Here is a 20,554-nt window from a genome sequence, read left to right on the forward strand (position 1 = left end):
TTATTTATCAGTCAGATAAAATAGGCTCCAACAGTCTTAGTCCATTTTAAACTGCTTTTATTTCACAGTTTCTGTAATTAGATTCCATCTTTCTTAATTAACGATTTGTCAGACGTATTATCCAGACATGCTTTGCTGTCTGCTTTACGTCCTTAATGAAGTGGTCGGTCTTTAATTTGAATCTAAAGTCAGCGAGGGAATCGGCGGTACAGCCAGCCGGGGGAAGTCGGTGGCGGATCGAGCCGAGCAGTACAACAAAGGCTCGATCGACGTGCGGGATTTGATTACGTGTAATTAGGTAAGTGGAGGATGGACCCCTCTTAAAATACATCAGGGTTTTATAATCTAATATAGGGATGAAGCCAGCGGAGGGAACCGAGCGGCGGAGCGGAATTTAAAAGATTACAGACGTATACGGTTTCTGCATTTCGGATTAGATGCAAGGAACTGAGTGGTTATGTCTTTTTAAATGAGAGTAAAGATCAGTAGCTTCTCGGTCTGTTGCTTTAGGTTAGGATATAGCATGTATGATGTGTAATGCCAGGATATACAGACCCGATTCTGAAAAAGGTGGGACAGCGCTTGGCTTGAGCGTTGCGGTAAAACAGCATCAAAGTGCGAATATGAGACGAATCTGCATTTGTGTGGAATAACCTTCAAATTCACTCTGAAAGCTCCACATGTATCTATGTTTTCCTCACTGTTTCACTTTTAAACTTGTGTTATACACTATATTGCCAAAAGTATTCGCTCGTGAATGACATCCCATTCTTAATCCATAGGGTTTAATATGATGTCGGCCCATGCTTTGAAGCTATAACAGCTTCAACTCTTTTGGGAAGGCTTTCCACAAGGTTTAGGAGTGTATTTACGGGAATTTTTGACCATTCTTCCAAAAGCACATTTGTGAGGTCAGACACTGATGTTGGACGAGAAGGCCTGGCTCACAGTCTCCGCTCTAATTCATCCCAAAGGTGTTCTGTCGGGTTGAGGTCAGGCAGGCCAGTCTAAGTTCTTCCACACCAAACTCGCTAATCCATGTCTTTATGGACCTTGCTTTGTGCACTGGTGCGCAGTCATGTTGGAACAGGAAGGGGACATCCCCAAACTGTTCCCACAAAGTTGGGAGCATGAAATTGTCCAAAATCTCTTGGAATGCTGAAGCATTAAGAGTTTTTTTCACTGGAACTAAGGGGCCCACCAAACTTTACACTCGGCACAACGCAGTCAGACAAGTACCGTTATCATATTATCGCTCATGGTTTTGGAATAGTAAAAATAGAAGCTTTTGCGGAACCTTGCTCAGTGGTCCAGTAGTGGTAACCTGACTGTGGTGGGGCTTGAACCAACAACCCAAACCCCAAATCCTTTGCAACCACTTTGCAGCCGCTGCCCTATATTAACCTACCTGTTCCTGTTTTCCAGGAGAACCCATACATGTGCAGTGACGAGTGCGATGCATCCAACCCGGACCTAGCTCACTCGCCTCAGCTGATGCAGGACCGCGAGCGCGGCGGTCTGGTCACATACTGGCAGTCCCAGACGTGGCGGCGCTACCCGGAACCTTTACTTGCCAACATCACGCTGTCATGGAACAAAAGCTTGGAGCTGACCGATGACATCGAGGTGACCTTCGAGTACGGTCGGCCCACGGTCATGGCTCTGGAGAAGTCTCTAGACCACGGGCGCACGTGGCAGCCGTACCAGTACTACGCCGACGACTGCTTGGACATATTCGGAATGCCGGCGCGACAGGCGCGGGACCTCACGGCGACCAACGCGACTCGCGTCATCTGCACCGAGCTGTATTCGCGCTGGGTGGGTGCCAAGGGTGACAAGGTGGTTCGCTTCGAGACGAGGACCCGTCTGGGTATCTTCGCCGGGCCGCGGCTACGCGACACGGAGGCTCTTTACGCGCGCTTTGAGAGCACGAGGGGCCTGCGTGAGTTCTTTACCTTCACTGACCTGCGTCTGCGTCTGCTCAGACCTGCGCTCGGAGGGACGTACGTGCAGAGGGACAACCTGCTCAAGTACTTCTATGCCATCTCTAACATAGAGGTGCCATCCAGGTAATAAAACCTAATGCACCATTCCATTATGAGTATAAGTATGTGGACACCCTTTCTAACATTTGTTGTGTTTAGACAATGTATTAAATCAATTACACTGATCAGCCATAACATTAAAACCACCTCCTTGATTCTACACTCACTGTCAGCTCCACTTACCATATAGAAGCACTTTGTAGTTCTACAATTACTGACTGTAGTCCATCTGTTTCTCTGCATGCTTTGTAAGCCCCCATTCATGCCGTTCTTCAATGGTCAGGACCCCCATAGGACCACTACAGAGCAGGTATTATTTAGGTGGTGTATCATTCTCAGCACTGCAGTGTGTTAGTGTGTGTTATGCGTGGATAAGACACAGCAGCACTGCTGGAGTTTTTAAACACCTCACTGTCACGGCTGGACTGAGAATAGTCCACCAACCAAAAATATCCAGCCAATAGCGCCCCGTGGGCAGCGTCCTGTGACCACTGATGAAGGTCTAGAAGATGACCAACTCAAACAGCAGCAATAGATGAGCGATCGTCTCTGACTTTACATCTACAAGGTGGACCAACTAGGTAGGAGTGTCTAATAGAGTGGGCAGTGAGTGGACACGGTATTTAAAAAATCCAGCAGCGTTGCTGTCTGATCCACTCATACCAGCACAACACATACTAACACACCACCACCATGTCAGTGTCACTGCAGAGCTGAGAATGATCCACCATCTAAATAATACCTGCTCTGTGGTGGTCCTGTGGGGGTCCTGACCATTGAAGAACAGGGTGAAAGCAGGCTAAAAAAGTATGTAGAGAAACAGATGGACTAGTGTAGTGTGAGTGTAGTAGCATAAATCTCTGACCTAATTTAACACCTTTGAGATAGATGAGCTTATCAATATCAATGAGCTGAACATCATTGCCAGACCTAACAAACCTAAAACTATAAAAAATGGCCTGGCACATCTTGGTGTCTACATACTTTTGGCCATATGATGTATTATAGTTATCATTAGAGACAGTAGTAGAATTGACAAGATCAGTAAAAGGAGTGTATTAGTAAAAAAAACATAATACTATGATGCTGTAAGAGATATTTTTAGGTACGTTACGGTCTTTCACTTTTCTGAGATCTGGGGGTCAAGTAGGGCTTTATATATCAGAGACGTCTGGTGTTCCTAGATTGTTGTTTTAGTACAATAAGCCATGTTAAGCTTTTTTTCATGCTACTACTGTTCCACTCCTGACCAAGAGCCATGACTAACACACGCCCCCTCCGACACGTGTGCAGTACCGACTGCATCTTTTCACCTGCACGAGGCGTTTATATGTGGATCAGCTTTGTGTCCGGAGAGTCACGCAGCGATCTCCATCATCTGATGTAATCGCTGTCTAAGTAGTGCGTCCGAATAAACTGCGTCCGTTCGAAAACCTAGTGAGCTGCCTTGCTGTCTACTGCCTAAATAGGCAGCTGCCTAAGTAGAGCAAACTCTAATAAGACAACAATCACAACCTGATCGCAACACTTTTCACACTACATGATTTTGAGTCAGACAGGTCCAGATATTTAGCATGCTAGACATTTTTCTTGTAGAGCAGTCTCACGTATGGAGAGTCACACACCGATCTCCATCATCTGATGTAATCGCTGTCTAAGTAGTGCGTCCGAATAACCTGACTCATGAGTCGATGTCTTATTAGAATCCTATTTAGGCAGTAGACAGCAAGGCAGCTCACTAGATTGTCGAACGGATGCTGTATTGAACGCAAGATACAGCGTCCGTTCGAAAACCTAGTGAGCTGCCTAGCTGTCTACTGCCTAAATAGGCAGCTGCCTAAGTAGAGAGGATTCTAATAAGACAACAATCACAACACTATTCACACTACATGATTTTGAGTCGTCGACAGGTCCAGATATTTAGCATGCTAGACATTTTTCTCATAGATCAGTCTCACGCATGGAGAGTCACGCACCGATCCCTATTATCCCCCGTCTCTATACAGGCGCCATTGATTAACCAGCAGAGGTCATAATTGCATCAGTTATGAGGAATCCCCTTCAGCATTCAACTGGATGGACGAGCCGATCATTGTTTGTGTAGGCGCCCAGCCTGCCGGTAGCAGAGCTGAGATTCGAACCCAGAGCTAAGCCGTTTTACCGCTGTGCCATCTGAACCCCAACAGTCCTAAAACACTGAATGAGCTGGTTTAACTGAGTTCGCGTAGCACTTCATAACGAGTAATATTGGAGCAGTTTATTCTTAAAGCCAGTGTGTGTGTGTGTGTGTGTAGTACAGATCACACTAAAATAGACATACAGATACACACACTGCCTCTAATAGAGATGACACTTCTTTAGAGCGTTTTGAATCCATGAATATAAAACAAGTTCCGTCTGCAAGATTTATTGTCATTTTTTTCCATACAGACACTTCATAGCTCTGTATTAGGATACAGCTCATTTCACTCTGGCATATGTTGTGTAACACACACACACACACACACACACACACACACAGTTTGGCAGCGTGCCAGACAAGTGTACAGTATATTTCTTTACATTATTTTTTTAGATGCTGAGCTTGTAACTTTATAAGATTAACGACACAAAGCACAAACACACACACACACACACTTCTTATCACACACTGAATTCTCTTCTCTATTCCCAAACAAGTCATCACGAGCAGTCATGAGACCCTCATCATTTAAAACAAATCCCAACATGTTGTCGTACAGACTCCTGAGCCAGCACGCCTGGTACGATATGAGCAGTCGTGATGAAATCTCAAGCCGTCTGCCATCAGAGAGACGACCTACATTTACATGTAAAGTAGACGTGAAACACTAGTGGTAGGAAAACCTAGTGAGTTGCTTTGCTGTGTACTACCTACCTAGAGAGGATTCTAATAGGACATTGCAAAACAAAAGCACGATAAATCACGGCACAGCGGCCAAAATCCAAAACACAGCCACAAAAAAATCATAACCACTTACCTTAGCTTATGTTCTTCCAGATGCTATTAAATTTGTAACCGTGTGTTATATTCTATTAGGAATATAATCCGTTATTTTGTAAAGGTGCTTATAATTAAAAACCTCCAAACTTTTCCCGGCTGTGAAGTAAAACACGAACTTGTTAGAAAGCCAATCAAGCGTTTCATTGACACATCATCTGTGTGACGCAAACTGAAAATTGTAATTAAAAATAATTACATTTAATATAATGTATTATATTAAAAACAAGTAATTAAAGTAATTACTTTAATATAATAATGTATTATATTATAAAACAAGTCATTAAAAATAATTAAATTTCATATAATTTATTATATTAAAAACAAGTTATTAAAAAAATTACATTTATTATAATAATTTATCATATTTAAAAAACAAGTAATTAACAATAATTACATTTAATATAATTTATTATATTAAAAACAGATCATTAAAAATAATTACTTTAATATAATAATTTATTATATTAAAAACAGATAATTAAGAAATAATTACCATTTAATATAATAATTTTTAATATTTAAAAAACAAGTCATTAAAAATAATTACAATTAATATAATTTGTTATATTTAAAACAAGTAATTAAAAATAATTACATTTAATATAATAATTTATCATATAAAAAAAACCTAATAATTAAAAATAATTACATTTAATATAATAATTTATCATATTGAAAAAAACTAATAACTACAAATAATTACATTTAATATAATAATTGATTATATTAAAAAAAACAAGTAATTAAAAATAATTACATTTAATATAATATATTATTATATTAAAAATGGGTAATTAAAAATAATTATATTTAATATAATAATTTATCTAATAATTAATTTAAGATGGGTCATGGTTTACCACCTTTTGCCAAATTATGGAAGAATTGTCCATTTCTCACTTTAAATCCTAAAATATAAGAATAAAAATTTAGATTAGCCCATTCCTGATGCTCTTGTGTCACCTTACCATCCTGCCACTGTTTTTAAATATGCATACTGCACTTGCTTGTGTTTATTTTTAGCGTGCTCACAAGAGACATGGCAAATGGACACACCGATATATCGTTGGCTGTATCTCAAAGCAAACACAAACCCGAGCAAACACGACTGTAATCTGACCTGAGGATCGATAAGGTTTTCCGGGCCGAGTGCTGCTAGATCTGAGATTCTGTATGACGGAGCAGACAGGGACCTGACAGGCCGGTATCGATTGAGGACGGGTTCAGTTTGTGAATATGATGAGACGGTTCTGCAAAGATGCTCCATTAAAATCCCGCCTCACTTCTAAATGGAGTTCAGTCCTGGTATGTTTCCATGAGAATGATGGGATTATTCAGCCTATATTACTCATAGACTAATAGTGCTGATCACAAAACCTACTGCTAGTCTGTATAGTCAGGTTACAGCATGATTATACCACTGGGAACTCATTTTCAAGACATTCCTAGAGCCACCATTGGGAGTATTGTCCAGAAGTTTCAAGCTTAAAACCCCTTGTATCAGTTCATCATAACGATGTTGGGCAGTTGTAGTCTGGTGGTTAAGGTACTGGACTGGTAATCGAAAGGTCACTGGTTCAAGCCCCACCAATTCCAAGTTGCCAAGCTTTGAGAAATGAGTGTGAATGTAATAGGGAAGAATGTCAGAATGCTTTGTCAGTATGACTGTAAACTGATCTACAGATAGAGTTCAGCTTTTTGAGAGTGATACGGAAAATGTAAACCCAACAGACAGTCGAATCAGGTGTGTCTTTTTTGTTCTCTTACTATTCACCTGTCTCCTCTCCTCTTTCATATCTCTGTACGTTAAGCTGTAGAGGTGACGTGAATAATCAGTCAAGCTCAGCAGGCACACGATTACACTAAGTAGATTAAACCCGAATGGGAAAAGGCGAAGGAGACAATAAATAATGAGATACATCTCCAGTCGAAATAAAAAATACCACAATGAATCATATTTCTTTCAGGTATTACTACATTGTTACGCTGTCATTTATTATACCACGCCCCACTTCAGATCAGGGACAAAGATCTGAAACTAAAAATAAATACAAAATAATATTTGTTAAAAAAAAATAAAAGAAAAAAAGCATCTAAAAACATAAAATCTGCTACTGAAAATTAAGACTTTTAAATTTATATAAAAATAATATTTAATTACATAAGAATTACAAAAAAAACAAGTAATTAAAAATAATTACATTTAATATAATTTATTATATTAAAAACAAGTAATTAAAAATAATTATATTTAATAGAATCATTTATTATATTAAATAAGTAATTAAAGATAATTTCATTTAATATAATTTATCATATTAAAAAACAAGTAATAAAAAATTATTACATTTAATATAATAATTTGTCATATTAAATAACAAGTAATTAAAACTAATTACAATAAATATAATAATTTATTATATTAAAAACAATTGATTAAAGATAATTACATTTAATGCAATAATTTATCATATTAAAAAACAAGTAATTATAAATAATTACATTTAATATAATAATTTATATTAAAAACAAGTAATTAAAAATAATTACATTTAATATAATTTATTATATTAAAAACAAGTCATTAAAATAATTACTTTAATAAAATTATTTATCATATTAAAAAAGAAGTCATTAAAACTAATTACATTAAATATAATAATATAAAAAAAGAAGTCATTAAAACTAATTACATTAAATATAATAATTAATTAAATTAAATATAAATAAGAAACTGCCACTGGACCGTGGGGCCATCCCATATCCAGACCTGAATGAACAAACAGCTCTGGTCACTACACTTGATTTAGTACTACCCATTTCACTGCAAATGGTTTTCTATGCGAGTTGCATGGTTGTAAGCTTGAGATTTGTAATTTGATTACCTGCACCATGATCCTTTACTTTTTTTTTTTTTCAGAGCAGAAATATGAAGGAACTTAAGCATAAATGACAGAGAGAAAGAGGGGGAGAGATGTGTCAGCACGGATGGGTCGATTTATGCTGCGCTAGTGGCAGCTGATTTGATAATCGGTGTTTATTCCTGTGCTTAAAGTCCATGTCAGCGGATTTTAATCTGGTTTACTTTTCCTTGCTTTCTGTGTTTATTTCAGAGTAGCGGCTTTTCACCCAGCCACACATATAAAAACGGTCGAAAGTATGTAGACACCCTGCCATGAGCTTGCTGGATATTTTATAGCAAAACCATTGGCAACTATAACTATAATTTTGAGGTCTGCCTGTGGTATTTGTTAAACAAGAAGACCTGGCTCACAATCAGCATTCCAATTCTTGCCAAATTTGTTCTGCGCGGTTAAGGACAGGAACTTGATTTGGATCTTGATTTGTGCACAGAAGCAAATGGATGGATGGATGGATGGATGGATGGGTGGGTTGTGAATGGATAGATGGATGGAAGGATGCTTTATTAATCCAGAAGGAAATTAAGGTAATTACTTGAAAATGCAATTCACTTGAAAAAAAGTACTTTGTTTTAAACATTCCCCAAAAACCAGGTGAATCGGTGATAGGTTTACCTGACACACGTATTGAAAACCCAATGTTTAGGCCAACTGTTCCATACATTTTAATGGGTACAGTCAAACTACACACATACACACACATACACAAAACACAGTTGTTAAATGCACAAAGCTTTTTGCTGCAGTCTGTGTAAATTATTCACTGGGCTGCGGCGTCATGTCCGACGGCTAAAGCTTGTAGCAGGATGACACACACACACACACACACACACACACACACACACACACACACACACACACACACACACACACCATTCTATTCATAATGCAGTATAGTATGCATGGACGTATGTGGGTGTTGGGGGGTTAGCAATTTTTTAAACTATTTATTAAGAATTTCAAAAACAAATGACATCACTTTTCTACATCACCTTTTGATGCATTTTTTCATCATTCGCTGCTTTTACATCATTATCACATGAAAATCTTCTTCCCCTTAAAGCTTCTTTAAGCGTCCGAAAAACTGGAAATCAGATGGTGCTAACTCCGGACTATAAGCATCTCTAAGTCTCTGGGCATAGATCCGGATTAATATAATAATAATAATAATAATGAATACAGCGTTTTTAATTCTTGCTTTTATACAGGAGGTAATCACCCGAAACCCCCCCCCCCCCCCCACCCCTTTCACCTACAATACAATATTTTCAGGTTAACCGAAATATGGCCGGCACGGTGGCTCGGTGGGTAGCACTGTCGCCTCACAGCAAGAATGTCCTGGGTTCGATGCCCAAGCAGGGCGGTCCGGGTCCTTTCTGTGTGAAGTTTGCATGTTCTCCCCGTGTCTGCGTCGGTTTCCTCCCACAGTCCAAAAACATGCAGTCAGGTTAATTGGAGACACTGAATTGCCCTATAGGTGAATGGGTGTGTGTATGAGTATGTGTGTGCCCTGCGATGGACTAGCGCCCCGTCCAGGGTGTTACTGTATGCCTTGCACCCATTGAAAAGCCGGGATAGGCTCCAGCACTACCACCCCCCGACCATGATTGGATAAGCGAATCAAAAGAATGTCATTAAAGAATGCCAGTGATAGCTCAGTGGTTAAGGTACTGGACTAGTAAACAGAAGGTTGCCGGTTCAAGCCCCGCCACCAAGTTGCCACTGTTGGGTCCCTGAGCAAGGCCCTTAACCCTCAATTGCTCATTGTGTTCCGCTCATTGTGTAAGTTGCTTTGGATAAAAGCGTCTGCTAAATGCTGAAAATGTAAATGTAAAAAAAGGCAGGCATCCAGGAGTAACAATTGGCCGTATCTGAGGGAGGAAAGGTCTGATGTGGTTCCTCCTTGCTGACTTTATTATGAGTTGACTGCAAGACCGGACTTCTCGCCCAACATCGGTTTCACACATTCCAAACTCCAAAGGCTAAGTCTTGTCCAGATTTGTGCCAGTGGTTTTGAAATGGGCTGTCTAACAAGTGTCCATGTACTTTTGCCACAGGCAAATAAATAAAAAATGCTGCTTTGTTACACTTCCTATTGCTAAGTGAAATAAGCTGAGTGCATGTTACGCTTCCTGCTTCCTGTTCACGTAGCTAAGTGAAGTAAGCAGAGTGTGTGTGTGTGTGTGTGTATGCTTAAGTGTGTGTTAAATCACTAGATGCCAGAAACAGTAAATCAATCCACTCGTCGGTCAAACATATTTATGAGCACGGAACACAAATGCAGGCATGTTGTGTTAAAGTAAACACACACACACACACACACACACACACACACAGAGCGAGAGAGCTAAACATTAGCTAAATTAAAGTGTGTGTGTGAACAATACACTCAAAGGAAGGGTTTGTTCATCTGCACAAGCTAAAGCACCAAGTCAATTCAACTAATCTAGGCTACAGCACTGATTTAAAGCCTTGGGTACCAGCCAATACTGGAAACCAGTGTAGCCAGCTCAAGTCCCAACAACAATGAGCTGTTGGATCCTATGTTCCAATAACAGCAGGATCCTGGTGCTACCTACAGGAGAAGCGCCCTACAGAGTGACCGCCAGCAATCCACACCTTTCAAGTACACTACAGATATTATTAGAACACAGCAGGCAACCTGGAGCAGACAGGGTTAAGGGCCTTATCCAAGGACTTAACAGTGGCTGCAGAGCAAAGCTTCCGATTGACAGCCCAAAGCACTACCCACTAGACTACCACTATCCCTCTGATTTAAAGCCTTGGGTACCAGCCAATACTGGAAACCAGTGCTGGATAAAGCGTAGCCAGCTCGAGTCCCAACAACGCCCCAAGCCGTCAGTGGCTGGGAGCCAGGAGCTGATGGATCCCGCTCTCCGAGAGGGAGGGGCTGCCGTTCCTGCCCCCTCTATCGATCATACAAAGCAAGCCGATCAATGCTGGTCAATCTGGACAATGACATTGTACCAGCCACACCTCGTAACAAGGCGACGACAAAAGTATTGGGACACCACTACGGTTTAAGGAAGGTTCTTTCCTGTTCCAGCATGACTGTACCCCTGTGAACAAGGCAAGGTCTAAAGGTTTAAAGCCCTGACCTCAGCCCTACTGAACAGCTGAGGTTTCTTGACCAACATCAAGGCCCAGCTATACAACACTGACAGAATAGGCAGAAATTCCCACAAACATACTGTACTTCAAAGACTTTAGAGAAGCCGTCTCAAAAGTGGCTGTTGTTCTAGCTGAAAAGATCACACAGAGGTCACTCTGTCCAACAAGCTCCTGGTCAGGCGTGTATCCTCTGTGGCTTGCACCTGACCTCACAAATGCACTTCTCAGTAGAGACACACTCTAAAATCTATGGGAAAGCCTTTTCAAAAGTGCTGAGCCTGTTATGGATGCAAATGTGTGTATGTGTGTGTGTGGGGGGGGGGGGGGGGGGGGGGGGGGGAGTATTAATGTTTGATGTCCATACATGCAATGATGAGGAAGGTGGGCGCATCATAAATTCTTAAGAGGTTAGAGCGGGTATCTGCGTGCATTAGTGAAGGGTTAAGTAAGATCATGGTGTGTGTGTGTGTGTGTGTGTGTTTGTGTGCCAGATGGTCAGGTTGGAATTCACTGACCTAGCTGCCCTCTGTGCCCAATCAAGCACTCAGTTCATGTTCCAATAACAGCAGGATCCTGGCGCTACCCACAGGAGAAGTGGCCTACGGAGTGACCAACGGAGTACAGGCCAGCACTCCACACCTTTCAAGCACACTACGGATATTATTAGAACAACGCAGGCGACACTTTTAACTTTAATCGCACTTCGTCAGGACCGTTCTGAAATGGAACGGGACAGAACGTTTGTGGACACTCGAACGTTAAGACCGGACTGAAGACAATTAACAGTGTTAGTGGCTTAAAGTCAGCATTCCAATTCTTGCACAGACACAGACTACATGTAGCAAACAGTTTTAATAGTTCCTTGTCATGTTCCTTGCATTTTTCCTCCCAACCTAGTCATATCCAATTACCCGATTCCCTTTTGCTTCCTCTCTACTGCTGCTGACTTCCACTCCTGATCGAGGAGAGCTGTGACTAACACACAGCCCCTCCGACGTGTGTAGTAGCCGACTGCATCTTTTCACCCCTATGAGAGAGTTCATATGGGGATCAGACTTGCACAAGGAGAGTCACGCACTGATCTCCATCAAGTACCAAGGACAGGACCAAGGACAGAATCAGGAACAGAACTAAGGACAGGAGCAAGGACAGAACCAGGAACAGAACTAAGGACAGAACTCAGGACAGGAGCAAAGACAGAAGTAAGGACAGGACCAAAGACAGAACCTTAGGACAGGAGCAAGAACAGATCCAAAAACAGAACTAAGGACAGGAGCAAGGAGAGAACCAGGAACAGAATTAAGGACAGAACAAAGGACAGGAGCAAGGACAAGAACCAAGGACAGGAGCAAGGACAGAACCAAGGACAGAAGTAAGGACAGGAGCAAGGACAGAACTAAGGTCAAGAGCAAGGACAGAACTAAGGTCAAGAGCAAGGACAGAACTAAGGTCAGGATCAAGGACAGAACTAAGGACAGGACTAAGACCAGGAGCAAGGACAGAACTAAGGACAGAACTTAGGTCAGGAGCAAGGACAGAACTAAGGAATGGAGCAAGGACAGAACTAAGGCCAGGAGCAAGGACAGAACTAAAGACAGAACTATGGTCAGGAGCAAGGACAGAACTAAGGTCAGGAGCAAGGACAGAACTAAGGACAGAACTACAGTCAGGAGCAAGGACAGAACTAAGGACCGGAGCAAGGACAGAACCAAAAACAGAACTAAGGACAGGATCATGGACAGAACTAAGGTCAGAACCAAGGACAGAACTAAGGCCAGGAGCAAGGACAGAACTAAGGACAGATCTCCATTATCTTCCGTCTCTGTGCAGGCGCCATCGATCAGCCAGCAGAGGTTGTAATTGCATCAGTTGTGAGGAATCCCTTCCGGCATCCAACTCAAAGGTAAAGACAATCATTGTTCATGTAGGCGCCCAGCCTGCCGGTGGCAGAGCTGAGATATCGGCTTTGGTGTGCCAGTCGTGTGTAAAATCATCTGTCAGCTTGTGTGGTTTGAAGCCTTAAGGCTCATCTGTTGTTGCTTTTGGTTTTAACAGCTCTTCAGTACGGCCCATCCTACTGCCAATGTTTGCCTATGGATATTACATTTCTGTAGGCTTCATTGATGCATCTGCGTCTTTAGATTTTTTGGCAATGAATCTTAAATAATGGCCAAAACTATGTGGACACCTGGCCATGAGCTTGTTGGAAGGCCCGTTTCAATGACCAAGCACATGAGCAAGGACAGGAGCAATGCCAGGAGCAAGAAAAATACCAAGGACAGGAACAGAACTAAGGACAGGAGCAAGGACAGAACTAAGACCAAAAGCAAGGACAGGACCAAAGACAGATTTAAGGACAGAACTAAGGAAAGGGCCAAGGACAGAGCCAAGGAAAATGCCAGAGACAGGACCAATGAGGGGGCCAAGGAAAGGGGATAAAGACAGGACCAAGGAAAAGGACAGGGCCGAGGACAGGAGCAATGACTGGGAACAAGGACAGAGGCAAGGGCAATGATAGGAGCAAGAACAGGACTCAGGACAGAACTAAGACAGAAGCAAGGACAGAACTAAGAAACGGGCCAAGGACAGGGTCAAGGAAAAAGCTACGGACAGAACCAAGGACAGAAATAAGGACAGAACTAAGGAAAGGGTCAAGAAAAAGGTCACGGACAGGACCAAGAAAAGGGCAGAGGACAGGACCAAGGAAGGGGCCAAGGACAGGCGCAATAACTGGGAACAAGGACAGAGGAGAGCAAGGAAATGATCTAGGACAGGAGCAAGAACAGAACCAAGGGCAGAACCTACAACAGAACCAAGGAAAGGAGCAAAGACAGAACTAGAGACAGAACCAAGGACAGAACCATGCAAGGACAGGAACAAGGAGGAGCAAGGCAGGACCAACAACAGAACCAAGGACAGGAACAAGGGGGAGCAAGGGACAGAACCAAGGAAAGGACCAAGCACAGAATCAACGACAAAACTAAGGAGAGGAGCAAGGACAGAACCAAGAACAGAACTAAGGACAGTACCAGGCACAATAGCAGGCACAATTGGTAATTTTGGCAGACAAAATCGGGCACTAGTCTGCTGGGTGGGAAAATACTGGACTGAAAAGAGGTGTGGGGTGTTCAGCGCTGTGTAAGGACCACGGTTAGTTGCCCGAGGCGCCTGCGCAGAAGTGGAAGAAGGTAAACCCTACTTGGATGCGATCAAGGAGGAAAGATAGAGGGTAAGGATGAAGGTTGGTCAGAGGTGATGTGAATATTTGATGATGAGGATCTGTGCTTGCTCCAGCAGAACAAACCAAACTGGAACACACACACACACACACACACACACACACAGCTGCTAGGGTGGAAAAGTCTCATTTAGACTGTGGCCTACTTGGTCTTACATGAACTTGCATTTTTGTATAACCAATCAGTAGCAGCACACCTGAGTGCGCACACACACACACACACACACACACACACACATCAGATGTATTTCTAAATTTCATTTCCCATGCTTTACCGGGGTATGAATGCAAGATGGAACATTGCAGATATTAATGTATTTATAGATTTCTAAATGTAATCATTCCTGCCCTCCTAACACACTTAACCTCCCTGCCCTTCCAGTACTGTGTGTGTGTGTATGTGTGTATCTGTGTGTGTGCCAACTTTCGAGACCTGGTAGTACTTGGCAGTTTGGAGGATCACACTGTGTAAGAATAAGTGTAGCATAAACCAGCAGCTCAGCATGAACACACACACACACACACACTTATTTATCCCACCTATAAAAATACACATCGCTCGTATCTAATTTTTCTCTGTCCTCTTTGTCTCTCTCCAGGTGTAAGTGTAACCTGCACGCGTCCCAGTGTGTGTTGGAAGATGGGAATCTGCAGTGTGTGTGCGAGCACAACACCACAGGCCAGGACTGTCAACGCTGCAAAAAGGGGTTCAAAGCCAAGAGCTGGAAACCAGGATCATACCTGCCAACTCCTAGTGGAACACCGAACACGTGTAAGTAACACGTTTAAACACTATTTAAAGCAACTTGCAATTTTAGCCAATTACGGTGCCAGCAATTGAGGGTTTAGAGCTGTGTTCAGGGGTCCAACGGTGGCAACTTGGTGGTGATGCGGCTTAAACTAGCAACCTTCCGATTACTAATCAATTACCTCAAACACTGCGCTTCTACTTTCAATGACCAAGCACAGGAGCAAGGACAGAACTAAGGACAGGAGCAAGGACAGAACCAAGACCAGGAGCAAGGACAGAACTAAGGACAGGAGCAAAGAGAGAACTAAGGACAGATCTAAGGACAGGACCAAAGACAAAACTAAGGATGGAAGCAATGACAGGGCCAAGGACAGAATCGAGGACAGACTTAAGGACAGGACCAAGGACAGAAGCAAGGACAGGAGAAAGGAGGAGCAAGGACAGAAGCAAGGACAAAACTAAAGACAGTCCAAGGACAGGAGAAAGGAGAAGCAAGGACAAAACCAAGGACAGGACCAAGGACGGAACTAAAGACAGGACCAAGGACAGGAGCAAGGACAGAACTGAAGATAGGACCAAAGACAAAACTAAGGAGAGAGGCAATGACATGGTCAAGGACAGAATTGTACACAGACTTAAGGACAGGACCAAGGACAGAAGCATGGACAGGACCATAAACAGGAGCAAGGACAGAACCGAGGACAAGACCAAAGACAAAACTAGGGACAGAAGCAATGACAGGACCAAGGACAGAACCAAAGACAAAACTAAGGACAGAAGCAATGACAGGGCCAAGGACAGACTTAAGGACCGGACCATGGAGAGGAGCAAGGACAGGACCAAAGACAAAACTAAGGACAGAAGCAATGACAGGGCAAAGGACAGAATTGAGGACAGACTTAAGGACTAGACCAAGGACAGAAGCAAGGACAGGACCATGGACAGGAGCAAGGACAGAACCAAGGACAGGACCAAAGACAAAACTAAGGACAGAACCGAGGACAGGACCAAAGACAAAACTAAGGGCAGTAGCAATGACAGGGCCAAGGACAGAATTAATAACAGACTTAAGGACAGACCTAAGGACAGGAGCAGGGACAGAAACAAGGACAGACCTAAGGACAGGAGCAAGGACAGAACTAAAAACAGGAGCAAGGACAGGACCAAGGACAGAAACAAAGACAAAACTAAGGACAGAATCAAGGACAGACTTAAGGACGAGACCAAGGACAGAAGCAAGGACAGAACCGAGGACAGGACCAAAGACAAAACTAAGGACAGAAGCAATGACAGGGCAAAGGACAGAACTAAAGACAGGAGCAAGGACAGGACCAAAAACAGGACCATGGACAGGAGCAAGGACAGAACTGAGGACAGGACCAAAGACAAACTAAGGACAGAAGCAATGACAGGACCAAAGACAGAATCGAGGACAGACTTAAGGACAGGACCAAGGACAGAAGCAAGGACAGGACTATGGACAGGAGCAAGGACAGAACTGAGGACAGGACCAAAGACAAAACTAAGGACAGAAGCCAGGACAGGACCAAAGACAAAACTAAGGACAGAAGCAATGACAGGGCAAAGGACATAATCGAGGACAGACTTAAGGACAGGACCAAGGACAGGACCATAAACAGGAGCAAGGACAGAACCGAGGACAGGACCAAAGACAAAACTAGGGACAGAAGCAATGACAGGGCAAAGGACAGAACCAAAGACAAAACTAAGGACAAAAGCAGTGACAGGGCCAAGGACAGAATCAAGGACAGACTTTAGGGACCGGAACAAAAACAGGACCATGGACAGGGCCATGGACAGGAGAAAGGACAGAACCGAGGACAGGACCAAACACAGGTGTGCTGCTACACAATCCAAAGACATGCAGTCAGGTTAATTGGAGACACTGAATTGGCCTATAGGTGAATGGGTGTGTGTGTAAGTGTGTCTGCCCTAAGATGGACTGGCGCCCGGTCCAGGGTGTTACTGTGTGCCTTGCGCCCATTGAAAAGCTAGGATAGGCTTCAGGGTATTTTGATTTTAGCAGTCCTGCTATGAGCCGGTCAGGTGCTTAAACAGACACACGATTGGCTGTGTGTTTGTATAAGGGGCGGGACAGGGTTTCCTCATAACTGCTGCAATAAGACGGGGAATAATGGAGATCAGTGCGCTACTCTGATTCCCATATGACCTCGCTCGTGCAGGTGAATAGATGTGGTCAGTACTGAACGTGACAGTTGTGACCCTCCTCGTTTACGATTGGGTAATTTGATACAACTAAATTGGGAGACATTTGGGAGGGGGGTGAATAAACAGAAAATACAGCCTGTAATGGAACAGTTGCAAAAACTATTAAAGGTCCAAGTGGTGTATTTAATCTTTGACCTAACCAGTTCCCTTTCAGCAGGAAGGCACAGGACCTTTCTTTCATAATGTGTGTTAAGGGAAACGCTCCTGAACACAAAAATATTCCCATTTATCCAGCAGCTTCTGTGATCAAATAATAATCTAGGTCAACTTCACCCCATTTACACATACACACACACACACACACACACACACACACACACATACCAGACACACTGCAGACTTCAAACTTTCTGCCGAGTTAGCTCTAACACATGCAACATGAATTGCAAATGTACATCAACACACACACACACACACACACACACACACACACTGTGCTAAAATGAGCCACAGTGCCTTTTAGCTCGCACAGATCTGTCAGTATACAGCAAGATCAAGGCTGCTGGTGGGGTGGCCCAATTCCCAGTGAGATGAAACATGCATAGATTTTACTCAGTCAGTCAACTCAACTGAAATATGCGTGCACACACACACACGCACACACACACGCACACACTCACACATGGAAAGTATGGAAAATGCAAATAAAATAAAAAGTGTCCCTTACATTTACTTTGACTTTTATTTGATTGCAGACAGGATGAACCTGAGATGTTTCATGTTTTATCTGCTCAACTTTTGCTCATTTCATTTATTAACAAACATCCATTCCTGCGTTTAGGTCTGCAACACATTCCAAAAAAAGTTGGGACAGGGGCAATTTAGGGCTAGTAATGAGGTGAAAAAAACAAAATAATGATGCGATTTCGAACAGGTTATTGTAATCATGGTTTGGTACAAAAGCAGCATCCAGGAAAGGCTGAGTCTTTGGTGAACAAAGATGATCAGAGGATCTCCAGTTTGTCAACAAATGTGTGAGAAAATGATTGAAATGTTTACAAACAATGTACCTCAAAGAAAGATTGGAAGGGATTTGCATATTTATCCCTCTACAGTGCATAATATCATTAAACCATTCAAGAAATCTGGAGGAATTTCAGTGAGTAAAGGCCAAGGGCGCAAGCTTAAGCTGAACTCCCGTGATCTTCGACCCCTCAGACGGCACTGCATCAAGAACCACCACTCAACAATAGCTGATATAACCACATGGGTGAGGGATTACTTTGGCAAACCTTTGTCCAGCACTACAATACAGAGTTACATGCACACATGCCACTTAAAACTTTACTGTGCAAAAAAGAAGCCTTATGTTAACCATGTCCAGAGGCCGCGTCGAATTCTCTGGGCTCAGCGGCATCTAGGATGGACCATCACACAGTGGAAACGTGTATTGTGGTCAGATGAATCAGCATTCCAGGTCTTTTTTGGGAACCAAAGATGAAAAGGACCATCCAGACTGTTATCAGGAACAAGTCCAAAAGTCAGGGTGTGTCATGGTATGAGGTGTGTCAGTGTCCTTGGTAAAGGTCATTTACACTTCTGTGATGGCAGCATTAATGCAGAAAAGTACATTGAGATCTTAGAGCAACATGTGCTGCCTTCAAGACGTCGTCTTTTCCAGGGATGTTCGTGCATTTTTTAACAAGACGATGCAAAACCACATGCTGCACACATTACAAAGGCACGGCTGTGGATGAAGAGGGTACGGGTACTGGACTGGCCTGCCTGCAGTCCTGATCTGTCCCCAATAGAGAATGTGTGGAGGATTGTGTTTGCAGGAAGAATGGGACAAAATAAAAGCTGAAACAGTAAATCACTTGGTCTCTTCAGGGCTGAAACGTCTTAAGTGTGGTGAAAAGGAATGGCAACATTACAAATTGGTAAATGCTTTACTGTCCCAACTCTTTTTGGATTGTGTTGCAGGCCTGAAATGCAGGAATAGATGTTTATTAATAAATGAAAAGAAGTTGAGCAAATTAAACATGAAACATCTCAGGTTTATCCTGTCTGCAGTCAAATAAAAAAATAAGTAAATGTAAGAGAAGGTGTGGCAAAGCTAATAATAATAATAATAATAATAATAATATGTGTGTCTTATTTGTGTCTTACAGGTGCTCAAGCTGGTACTTCCTCCGGTTCCAGTAAGTAAACTGTGGGGTTTGTGGGTTTTTTTGTTACCTCCATTCACATCCAATCTTTTTACTGTGTTTTAATGGGCTGCCTTTCTAGTGTCTTTCATCCTCAGCAATTAATGTGTACTATGTGTAGGGGGGTGTTAAAAAAAATTTAGAGCTAGAGAAAATGATAATGTGGTCCACATGACAGTTAAGAAAGTGTGTGAAAGGCAAGAAGGTGTGAGATGAACGAAGGAGATGGAAGTATGCAGTGATTCCTTGACAGCGTGGAACAGAAGGACGGTAATTAGCGCATTTCCTTCAAAGACATGCCTCCAACAAGATGCACTGCAAAATTCGAGAACACACACAGCTGGTACAGTGTTTTTCTTGAAAAAAAAAAAAAGACACCTCGTCAAATGTGACTCTTACTATAGTAAAAATACAACACAACAGTTCCAGGCAATCCTACCGATCCTACCCCCCCCCTGCTGCAGTCACAGTTTCTACAACCAACACAGCGCATTATGAGTCACCTACAATTCCCACAATGCAGCTGAAATCCAGCACTAGTAGGCAGGGGTGTATTAGGCAAGGTATTATGTATTACAACAGTGTAAATGAGTTACAACTACCGCCTGTGTGTGTGTGTACACTGGTGTGAATGAATTACAGTGATAGTCTGACTGTGTGACTGGCGCAGAAGATGAAAACACGACTCTTGCTTTTATTAAGTGTCTGGACTGTTAAAGACAAGGTAAAGTTGTACCAGTATTTGTCACTGATTGGAACACAGCCTTACAAAAGCTGTACCTCACCTCACTATTAATTGGTAAATAGTAGGTCACTGACTGGAATTTGTGAACATTTTAAGCATAGGATCCCTTGCCTCACACACACACACAAATTATTTTACTTATAGATATTTATTAAATGTATTAGCTAATTACATTATAGATAATGTAACAATCTAATAATTATGTTATTAAAATTATATTTAATATTTAATTATTAAAATGTATCAAAACTATAGGTAATGTAATCTAATTATATTATTAAAATATATTTAAATAAAATTATA

At 42.2% G+C, this 20,554-nt stretch overlaps 1 protein-coding gene across 1 annotated transcript in view; it reads left to right on the plus strand.

Annotated features, from left to right (window-relative positions):
* Positions 1-20,554, plus strand: part of ntng2b (netrin g2b) — a 53,558-nt gene that overhangs the window by 14,406 nt on the left and 18,598 nt on the right. The window contains exons 2-4 of the mRNA XM_063012106.1: positions 1,426-2,069; positions 14,958-15,130; positions 19,471-19,500. Of these exons, the coding sequence (XP_062868176.1) occupies positions 1,426-2,069; positions 14,958-15,130; positions 19,471-19,500 (847 nt within the window). The remainder of the gene's footprint in view (positions 1-1,425; positions 2,070-14,957; positions 15,131-19,470; positions 19,501-20,554) is intronic.

Source organism: Trichomycterus rosablanca, chromosome 16, assembly GCF_030014385.1.
Source record: "Trichomycterus rosablanca isolate fTriRos1 chromosome 16, fTriRos1.hap1, whole genome shotgun sequence".
Classification (NCBI taxonomy): Eukaryota; Metazoa; Chordata; class Actinopteri; order Siluriformes; family Trichomycteridae; genus Trichomycterus; species Trichomycterus rosablanca.